The sequence below is a fragment of the Juglans regia genome, chromosome 13 (assembly GCF_001411555.2).
Source record: "Juglans regia cultivar Chandler chromosome 13, Walnut 2.0, whole genome shotgun sequence".
Lineage (NCBI taxonomy): Eukaryota > Viridiplantae > Streptophyta > Magnoliopsida > Fagales > Juglandaceae > Juglans > Juglans regia.
The window spans coordinates 29,893,116-29,904,228 of NC_049913.1; the positions used below are offsets into that span (position 1 = coordinate 29,893,116).

Below are 11,113 nucleotides of genomic sequence, written 5' to 3' on the forward strand. Positions count from 1 at the left end.
ATTTTTTAATATTATTATTATTTTGAGATTTGAAAAACTAAATTATTTATTATATTTTATATAAAAATTTAAAAAAATTATAATGATAAGATGAGATCACTTCTCAATTCAAACGGGTTCAATATTTTACTCGAATAGAAAACATCAACTTGAATGGAATAACCAATTTGTCTTACTCGTATTTTTGGGAAATTTGAAAATGGGAATCAGAAGTTAGGATGATAAGGCCTAGGCCAAAAAGCCCAGAAAATAAATGAAATAGAAAAATGTTGGAAAGAGGCCCCATCTATCTATATCCAACTTCCCTATTCCCTTCCCCTTCTGCTACTTTAAACCCTCTCAGAACCCTATCTGTCTCCATTCCTTTCTTCTCTTCCCAAAACCCACAAAAATGGCGCTCTCCAAACCCATCTTCCTCACCCATCTCAAAACCTTAGCAGCCAAACCCAATCACCCTTCACCCTCCGCCGCCGCCTCCTTCATCTCCTTCCGCCGCTCCCTGTCCTTCTCCTCCCCTGAAGAGGCTGCCGCAGAACGCCGCCGCCGCAAGCGTCGTCTCCGCATCGAACCCCCTCTCTCCTCCCTCAACCGCGCCCATTCCCAAGCTCAGCAATCCACTAAACCCCAACAATCCCAAATCCCACAAAACCCAAACTCCCCCAAGCTTCCTGAGACCGTGTCTGCGCTCTCCGGCAACCGCCTCAACCTGCACAACCGCATTCTCTCCCTCATCCGGGAGAACGACCTCGACGAGGCCTCTCTCTACACCCGCCACTCCGTCTACTCTAACTGCCGCCCCACCATCTTCACCGTCAATTCCGTGCTAAACGCCCTCTTACGCCAGTCCAAGTATTCCGATCTCCTCTCCCTCCACCGTTTCATCACCCAGGCCGGTATTGCCCCCAACGTCATCACCTACAACCTCATCTTCCAGACTTACCTCGATTGCCGCAAGCCCGACACCGCCTTGGAACACTACCGCCAGTTCATCAACGACGCCCCAATCAATCCCTCTCCCACCACCTACCGCATTCTCATCAAAGGGTTGGTCGATAATGGGAGGCTCCCCAAGGCCATGGAGTTGAAAGAGGAAATTGGGGTCAAAGGATTCGCGCCCGATCCCATTGTGTACCACTATTTGATGACTGGGTGTGTGAGGAGTGGGGATTCAGATGGCGTCTTTAGGCTTTTTGAGGAACTGAAGGAGAAGGTGGGAGGGTTTGTGGAGGATGGGGTGGTATATGGGGGCTTGATGAAGGGGTATTTCATGAGGGGGATGGAGAAGGAGGCCATGGAGTGTTATGAGGAGGCGCTCGGGGAGGGCTCGAAGGTGAAGATGAGCGCGATTGCGAATAACTCTGTGTTGGATGCGTTGAGCAAGAATGGGAAGTTTGACGAGGCCTTAAAGTTGTTCGATAGGATGATTGGCGAGCACAACCCGCCAAGACGTTTGGCAGTGAATTTGGGGAGTTTTAATGTGATGGTGGATGGCTATTGTGCCGAAGGGAGGTTTAAGGACGCCATTGATGTTTTCAGGAAGATGGGGGAGTATAGGTGTAGTCCGGATACTTTGTCATTCAATAATTTGATCGAGCAATTGTGCAATAATGGAATGTTGGGTGAAGCCGAGGAGATATATAGGGAGATGGGTGAGAAGGGGGTGAATCCGGATGAGTTTACATATGCGTTATTGATGGATACTTGTTTCAAGGAAGACAGAGCGGATGATGCAGCTGGATACTTTAGAAAGATGGTTGAGACAGGTTTGAGGCCGAACTTGGCGGTTTATAATAAGTTGGTTGATGCATTGATTAAGGTTGGGAAGATAGACGAGGCAAAGTCATTTTTTGATCTGATGGTGAAGAAACTCAAGATGGATGTGGCAAGCTATGAGTTTATAATGAAGGCATTGAGCGAGGCTGGGAAATTGGATGAAGTGCTTAATGTGGTTGATACAATGTTGGATGACGATGGGGTTGAGTGTAATGAGGAGTTGCAGGAATTCGTGAAAGCGGAGTTGAGGAAGGAAGGGAGGGAGGATGATTTGGGGAAGCTTATTGAGGAAAAGGAAAGGCAGAAGGCTGAGGCTAAGGCCAAGGAGATTGAAGCCGCAGAAGCAGCCAAGAGAAGTGCAAGAGCTGCCGTATCTTCTTTACTTCCATCTAAGTTGTTCGGGAATAAGGATAGTGAGACAGAGTCTGCTGAGGCCAATGGAAATGTTGTTGAGGCTGCTTCTGTAAATGAAGCAGCGCAAGGTGGCCAAGAAGAGATTTTTGGTGGAACTCCTTCTGTAGATGCTGATGGAAAATCAGCAGTGGAAGCAGTTACTGAAGGTGTGGGTTCAGCTGGTATAGAAACAAATAAGTGAGTGATGGTGCAAACTGAGCAGGTAACAAATTTACTGTGCTACTTTATTGGCGATGATTTTAAAGGAGAAATGATCGTCTTTTGTGTTCCTTGTCTTCATCAACATACTTATGAAATATGAACCTAATGGTCATCTGCTACTATGGTCAAATTCTGTACAATTATAATTATTGGGAAATGATGATGGTTTATTTGCTTCATTTGTTTTATATCCTCTCTTAGTGTCTGTGGATTTTGCTTATTTTTTATGGTCATTAATTTGATGGATGGCACGCTGATGAGTGTCTGGCTACTTTGTGACTTTATCTATACCACCATTGAATCTCTCTGTTTCAAATTCATTCCACGCTGCTTGACACAATCTCATTCATCAGTCTCAACATTGGTTTACTTTTGCAGAATCCGTGTTATGGAGTGCTGGTTTTGGTCATTTAAAGCCGAACACTTGCATTAGTCATGGTCTTTGATTTTTAAAATCCGTTTCTATTTCATCATCATTTTAACCATCATCCTTCGCTTATAGAAAAAAGTCTTTGAGGGCCAAGTTTCTCGAGGCAAGATGAAAATGACCGAATTTGTTCACTCCGGTTTTTATTTTCAAATTACAAAATATAGAAATAGTAGCAGTGAGAGTCAGAATCAACATGCTCGCATGGCATCATTCACGAGCAGGCTTATTAGTAATCAGACACAAATTAGACATCACCCTGAGGCTTGCTAATTGCCAGACACTCCAGTAGACACAAGGTGTCCAGGTCCAACATTCAAAACTCGCCTCTCACAGCTCCTAAATACATACTTCCATCCATACAACATACCAGTCAAATGGAATCAGTTACAATAAAATACATAACATAAAAACTTTTAGATGCCTTCAAAACCATCTTTTTCAGCTACAGAGGCTTGGAATGCACACGCCAACTTCTGAATTTTGTTGTTCCTTCCATATCCTTCCAGTAACCCTCAGCTTCAGCTCTTTTCTATCCCCACCAGAGAAAAAGAGAGCCATGTTTCTTTGGATAATGAGACCATCATGGCTGTCCCTGACCTTCCGATGGCTATCTCGGATACTTCTCGGTGTACCCTCCCATATGAGTTTCCTGCCATTTGCCCCGACCTCAAGGCTGTAAGTATAGTTCCGAGCGTCATTCTCATCGCCCATGAAACGGAGGAATGCCATGTAAACAGGGGCCATGGAAAGCTGGAAGGCTTCAAAGTGAAGGCAGAAGTATTGACCGAAACAATGAAAGACCTGACAAAATAGAGCAGCCAAGCCCGTAAGATTCAGGTAATTGGAGTACATTGGAACTGGTACACAGGCTACAGGTGAAATGTAAACCAGAATCCGCAGGTCAGGGGATTATTTTAAAAATTAATGTCAAGTAAATAAAATTAATTTCATCAATGGACTTCTAGATTTTGGTCGATCCAATATGGTAATAGAAATACATGAAAATGAAAGACTCTAGACAGAAACAATAGAATACATGTTTAGTTATATAAACTGTCAATATATATATATATATATATATAAATTTCTAGAAGATTGGATAAAATAATAAAGGGGAACTAAAAGATCCTTGATTTAAGATTCACTCTCTGTTTGCTTCTTTGTTCAGTACTTCAACAATTGCTGATGTAATTGACATTCTTTATTAATAACGGCAAGAGGCACAACTCAAGTACATACCTTGTCTAGAAGGTGAAAATATACTAAACATTCATGCAAACAGCACATTAAAATCTATAGATACATTCCAGAGGAATAGTGTGTTGATAAAGACGTTCTTGGGTTCCTCCATGGGATACTCGAAGGTTCTATTGTTGCTCTCATTCCAAATACACCAAATGGGACCAACAGATAAAAGTCAGAATATACTTAATTACACCCAACTTTTATAAGTAAAGAGAATTGCTATGTTTACACATGTTCTTTACAGAAGACAAGTTATATGTTGACTTAGCAATAATTATAATATCAATCTTGGCTAAATAAGAAATTAACTTAAAAATAAAATTCATAATATAACATATTACTCTTTACCGTCAATAGTATTAATGTGTTTTTAGTGTTATTTTTCTCCATATTTTCGATGTGTGTACAAACAAAAGCACTACACACTAGTTAGTAGTTACTGTTCATATAGCGACGGTAAAGGGTAAAGAGTAATATTGACGCTTTTCCAAAACAATTGATATATTCTATAATTCAGGGACAGTTAAAATATTACACAGTACAAGGATTTTAATCCTTATTTGACTTATATCTTGCAGTTAAGTTAGCTGAACTGCGCATTTTCTGAAAAAAAAAAAAAAACTAAAGATTGCCACCTAAAGCAAATAATAAAAACAAAGCATACAAGGCATATCAATACGGCCTGAAAATATGATCATAAAAATTAGTCTATATCATTTGTTTTTTTATAAGTAAGAAAAATTTATTAATCCTCATAACCCACACAAGTACACAGGTAGTTAGTCTATATCATCAGTACACCACTTTATTACATTTACTGTAGAATACAAGTCCCCTAGCTATTTCTATAAAAAACTTGATTCGTACAACATCGTTGAAGAAAAATTATGGGAGCAAGTAACTTATTATGAAAATCCAACCAAAGAATATATATATATATATTTATATATATGCAATTATAACACTTACAGTGAGCATCCAAGTGGCATTCTCCACTTCCCGGGGATTGGACTTCACATAGCGATGGTTGAATGTGCATCCTGTATGCATGTCCACCTTGTGATCGTCCCTCAAATGAGCAACAACAAAAGGAATATCCCCAACAACAGAGCACTCTGATCCGGCATACGGACAATTATATGGTCTGAAGTTACACATTCCCTCATGTTTAAGTTTGCTGTAGTAAGGGAATATTTCTGGGCATCCCAAGGAGTAAAACTTGCAGGGCAGTTCAAGTGACTCAGCCACCTTTTCCAAGGCTAAACACCTAATATCTCCAAGCTCTTGTCTACAAGTGGGGCACCGGTTGTGCACCCTAGTTTTACATGTAGAACAAAGCGTGTGTCCATTGTGGCACTACAAAAGGCACCTTGTTATTTAAAAAGGAGTTCATCCTAAGACATACAAGCAATAAATCTCTCAGAAACATATACTCTAACATATACTTTAATTTGCGCCAGCATCAGTTAGTACAATTCCCAAACAACACTGTGAACGTTATATAAAGGCCATCTTTGAAGAAAACACTGATAAGCTTTTCATCATGGAATAACTTATTAAAAAAATCTAGTTATCATTATTTTTCCCTCCATAAAAAAATTGTTAACTCTATTAACTTCAGCATACTCATGGGATGGTCTCCAATGGCTCCCCATAAATAGTATATTTTCCAGAAAATTGTTCTATAAAACTCTTCAATGGTAAATTTTTTTTATAGGTAATATAAAATTTTATTAATGGAAGAGGGTAGGCATAATCCAAATAGACAGGAGGTATACAGAGAGAACCCCTATCTATGATTTAGGAACTAAAAATGGATATAAGAAAATCACGAAAACTAATCCTATTGAAGTCAATAACATTAGCCCAGAAAAATAGTGTTGTAGAAGGATCTTTTGAGCGCGTCCAAAGAACGCTCCCGATCTTCAAAGTACCGCCCATTTCTCTCCATGGTCAACTTATCAAACCTACATGGAAAAGGGCAATTCCAAAAAGACTGCTGATACACAACTTCATTAAAAAGCACAAAGGGATGCAGCCTATGTAAATAGGGTGTATAAAAAAGAAAGCACCCATAGTTGGGGAAGCAAAGAGACATCAAACCAGGATAGCTAGAAGGGCCAATACTATTTTGAGCCAACCCCCAGGCAAAAAGAATTTTTAGCATTATGTATCTAAGATCATCTACCGTCTTCTCACAATCTCAAAATTCCGAGCATTACATTCTTTCCAACCACGAGGCGTAATAGAACCATAATCCAAACTTCCATGCTTTAATGGCCAATATTATGGCTTCTCCACCATGCCAACAACTCTACAACCCTGTAAGGCATCACCCAATAAAAGTTCTGACCTCAAACTTTCTTCTTTTGGATGAGGCCCACCACATCTTATCCTGTCCCCACCTCTTAACCTAGTACCGTACAAATAATTGAAGAATGAAAAAAACAGCTTCAATTCCCTAGTCATGTCCTGACTAAATAAAAGTGATTCCATATTCTAATGTTGTTGAAAAGCTTCCAGGAATATGCCATCAAAGCCTCTTTATTGAGGGAAAGTCTGAACAACTTTGAAAAAACAACCTTCAATGCCTGATCACCACACCAAATATCATGTCAAAAACTTATCATCTCCCCGTCTCCCACATTGAATGAGAAAGTTCGAGAAAATCTCTAACCCTAATGTTTTTCCATATGCAGTTCCATAAGACATGTTCACTTCATCAGAGCTCCAACCTCCCCATTTAATACTTAATTCTACCATTGATCACCATAATGCCTCCCTTTTTGTTAGCAAAGCACCACAGCCACTATCCCAAAAAAGGCAAGGTTAAACACCATAAAAGTGTAATCCCAACCCTCCTGGTGGTACCAGCAGAGAAACCTTGGGCCAACAAATTAGATGAAGCTTGGGCTCATTGCCAATTCTGTTCCATAAAAAATCCTTCTAAGGCCTTTCCGTATAATTGACCACTAGCTGGTATATTGAATAGGGACATATGGTAGGTGGACAAATTGGACACAGGGATTTTGACCAGAGTTAGTCAGCCTCCTTTTGATAAAGAGAGTAGACTCCATCTTGCTAAACTACATTCGGTAGCTTTGAAGACGGGTCATGTTTCAGTGGCTCAGAGTGAGGGGAACTGTGAAAGTGGCCTGCAGATTACACAAGCTTAGAATCAACTTGTCGTGATGCACAATACATTAAAGGAGATGGAAACCCAGCTTGTCGAGTTGAAGGCAGCGATCGCTTTCAATTCTACGAAAATAGACTTGCTTTCAACTGGAGGCAACAGGGCTTAAGAAACAAGCCTAAGATAGGCCCAAATCCTTTAAACTCAGATAAAGGAAAACGAAAAACTAGATTCGGCCCTATCCTTATAAACAGATCCAGGAGAGTGTGGCGGGTCAAAAGGAAAACCGGGTTATTTGAAGTGGGTTCTATGTCGGGTATTGGTGTAGAGACATCCGTAATGGAATGCCTTTTGCCACAGGTGACACAGGAAAGACCGATAGTCAGTGTTACACCCTTGGTCAATGTTCTCCCCGAAAATACTATGGCTCCCATGTTGAAGTTGAAAGAAAATGGTGTAATACCAAGGTCTAAAGGAGATGTTGGGTTCGTCGAAGTTGCACATAAAGGGTCACCAGAGGTGAAGGGACTTGCTGCCAACCCAAAATCTCCAATGGTGACCACGACCTTACCATTGGAGAGAGCCAATGGAGTTGTTGAGGGGGTACGTGATTTGAATATGGGTTTGTCGTTGTTGCCTTGCGAGGATGCATGTTTAAGACTTGGTGTTCAGTTGGGAACTGTGCCTGGGGAAGATGTTGCCCCCTTGTTATCTCTTTCGCTATCAAACAATATAACTAGATCATCATCGAATTGGGTTTTGCAAAGGGTTAATGAGATACAGCAGTGTGGGGATTACTTGTGGACGATTTGACGACTAATTCACAGCACTACTCACTGCAATTGAGGTGGGTCACTCGCTTGAAACAAAATCAAGATTTAAGAAGAGCAGGGAATTAAAGCGTTTTACTTGGGAAATCAACTACGATGCAAATGGAGGTTGTACAAGTAGAGGGAGGACTAGAGGGAAGGCATAAAGCCTTCCTCAGTCCTCGTAGGATATTTCGGGTGGAGTATTAATTGTGTGGGAGACAAAGGGTTGGGGTAGTTACAGTGACTTGCTTTGTTTTGGGAAGGCATGTTTTGTCCCAATAGGGCTTGGTGTATATTGGATAGGTTTCTAATTTCTCCCTCTTTGGGCGATGTTCATTTAGGGGCTCTCTATTATGGGCTAAGTGTTCTCTCTTGTATACACTTAGTGTACTTGGTTATGCCTATTGATATTAATATAGTTTACTTATAAAAACAAAAAAACATTCCACTTCTCGAGCATGTCATCTCAGATAGCTCTTGCTTTGAATGGCAACCCCAACGAAAGTCCTAAGTGCATCGATGAAGTTGTCACCCCGATCCTGGAATTCTAGCCAACCAATATTCACAACACCCCAAGGCACTAGTTTGATACAGGTAGATTAATCCAACCTACTTATAAAAAAAAGATTAATCCAACCATTGACTTCAGATCAACTTTATGGCTACCAACTAAAACTATTTTAATAATTAAGACAAATTATTACAACCAACAGACTTCGAATTTCATTTTCTCAACATGAACAAACAAGGCCCACAAACTTCTAGGAACTAGGAATGCACTTGTTAAGACCAATGTGATCAGCTAATCTTGGGAGCCAAGAACTTCTCCAACCATTTAGATATATGTTTCAATCCTCATCATTTTGTGATTTATTTGTCATCCAATGACAAAGAGAATTGAAAGAAAGCCTTAAGGTCTTCTCTGGATCTTGTGTTATTTTCCATATGGTCTCACTATGATGATAATGAAACCTCCTTTCCCAGCACGCTAATAGAGAAACAACAATGGAATAAAAGATGATCCATGGTTTTCCCATTTCTCTTTCATACAGCACCACTCTATCACCAGAACATGTTTCTTCCTTAAATAATCCAAAGTAAGGATAGGGCAACTGTCCAAACAAAGAAAGCCGCCCTGAATGGAGCTTTTGCTCCTCTAAATCGCCTTAGAAAAAGTGTGCATATAGATACGTGCTTCAATGCGTATTGTCTTCACCACTTTATCTCAAGTCTTTCAAAACTCAGGTCCACATAAATCCACTAAAACCCATCCCAAGCTCATCAATGTCCATCACGAATCCCCTGAACAACAAATTACTAAATTATGAAATATCCCAATCACAAACTCAATTTTACAAGCGCAATCGATCCGACCCAAGATCGATCCCCGCCAAATCCTACAATTAAACCCAGCGAACAATCTGCCAATAACAAAAGCAAAACCCATGTGCAAAGAGCACGGACAAAACCACATTAGGCTTGAGAGCCATTAGATAGAGAGAAGACAGAGACCTGGTGGATGGGTGGGTACATAGAATTGGTGCAGACAGGACATTCCAACAACTCGTGGACGCTGGTGGCTGGTGCAATCGCCGTGGGACCCACAATGTTAGCGTTATTGATGTTGATGCCATTGCGAGGCTTGGAGGGTGAAAACTCGGAGTGGCGATGAGGATGTGGATGAAGACCACGGTGCTGTTGCTGTTGTTGTTGATTGTGGTGGATCTCATCCTCGTCAAAATCCGAGGAAGAAACGCACTCAATGCTGTCCAAGTCCATCTTGACCCAGCAAACCCACAAACCCAAACATGCCCACTAATCAGATAAATCAAAGTCTCATCCCCCAACAAAAGAGGGGAGAGAGATAGAGATATCCAATAGGTTTTTGAGTATTTCCTATTCTCCTCTCGATTTCCTTCTCTTTCTTTTATCTTCCTTTGTTTTGTTGATAAATTTCAAAGGAAGAAGGAAAAGAGGAAGAGAGTGGGATGATTGGGAGGGAGATGGAATGGAATGACTGGTTGGATAGATCAATTGATGAATGGGAGGGAACCGAACGATCTCTCTCCCTCCCTCCCAAAGTAGAAGTTCCTTTCTTTTCTTTTGGGTTTTTGTTTTTTGTCCCACAGAGAGGGAGAGAGAGAGAGAGAGATTAGGAATATCAACCTATTTTTGTTTTCCTTTCCCTCTTATGGCTTTCATTAAGATTAGGAATAAGGAATTAATTAGGTCAGTAACAGAAAACATCTCCAATAATAAATATGTAGTTACGTATTCTTCCTCTTCACAAAGACAACAGTAATAAAATAGATTTTTGGACAGTGCTACATCTCCCGAAAGAAGTCACCGAGAAAAGCTATTTATCCCTTTTTTTTCCATGCATTTTTTTAGTCTTCTTAAACATTTTTTTTTTAAAATTTACAATATCATTCTAAAACACTAATTTAATCATTAAATAAATAAAAAAAAATGTCAGGACCTATTGTCGGGATGTTTTATCGGAAAACCAATCATTTTTCTACAATTTTTAAATATTATATATATATGAAAATTTTTAGTTCTAAGCCGGTGTAGATAACACATATTAAAGACTCCATACCGATTTGAAATAAAAAATTTTTATAAATCAAATTTTATCATTTAAGTAATATGAATAAAATGTTTTACATACCGACTTAAAAATAGAATAATTATATATATATAGAGAAATTTTATTTACAATTCCTATTTGAAGACTGCATGTGCAAGCCCTTCATTAAGTAAAAAGAAAATACCATTTTGATAAAAATATTATTGTAATTTTGAAAAAAATTAAAGACAATTAATTAAGCTTGCAATACAATTTCTCGTAATATTACTCATATATATATATATATATATATATATATATTTCTTGACTTGATTTGAGCTTGGTTCTATAATTTTTTTTTTTATATTTTACAAAATAGAGTAATGAGAAAGCTATTGGTAATACAGATGGTACTAATGATTGGGTGGATAATATCTGATTAACACCACCATAGGCATCAACGATGCCATATGATTCTGTTCACTTTATTGCTTTTATTCATAAAAATATTGTTCATGTCACATTATATATACACA

The 11,113-nt window shown here is 39.4% G+C and overlaps 2 protein-coding genes across 2 annotated transcripts; one reads left to right on the top strand and one right to left on the bottom strand.

The window, feature by feature from the left end:
* Positions 1-314: 314 nt before the first annotated feature.
* Positions 315-2,576, top strand: LOC108994072 (pentatricopeptide repeat-containing protein At3g49240, mitochondrial). Its single transcript, XM_018969161.2, has one exon. It carries the CDS (start codon positions 392-394, stop codon positions 2,366-2,368), a length of 1,977 nt encoding a protein of 658 aa, XP_018824706.2. The 5' UTR covers positions 315-391; the 3' UTR covers positions 2,369-2,576.
* Positions 2,577-2,930: 354 nt separating this feature from the next.
* Positions 2,931-10,172, bottom strand: LOC108994059 (E3 ubiquitin-protein ligase SINAT5-like). Its single transcript, XM_018969139.2, has 3 exons — positions 9,521-10,172; positions 5,033-5,419; positions 2,931-3,619 (listed from the first exon to the last, which is right to left on the bottom strand). The coding sequence occupies exons 1-3, from the start codon at positions 9,785-9,787 to the stop codon at positions 3,257-3,259; spliced, it is 1,017 nt and encodes a 338-aa protein (XP_018824684.1). The 5' UTR covers positions 9,788-10,172; the 3' UTR covers positions 2,931-3,256.
* Positions 10,173-11,113: the final 941 nt, after the last annotated feature.

Bases quoted from the DNA above. Each gene is read 5' to 3' on its own strand.
- LOC108994059 (XM_018969139.2), bottom strand. From the start codon at position 9,787: ATGGACTTGGACAGCATTGAGTGCGTTTCTTCCTCGGATTTTGACGAG. The intron at 5,420-9,520 runs GTCTCTGTCTTC...TGCCTTTTGTAG, and splicing joins TGTACCCACCCATCCACCAG to TGCCACAATGGACACACGCT. The intron at 3,620-5,032 runs GTAAGTGTTATA...CTATTTTGTCAG, and splicing joins ATGCCACTTGGATGCTCACT to GTCTTTCATTGTTTCGGTCA.
- LOC108994072 (XM_018969161.2), top strand. From the start codon at position 392: ATGGCGCTCTCCAAACCCATCTTCCTCACCCATCTCAAAACCTTAGCA.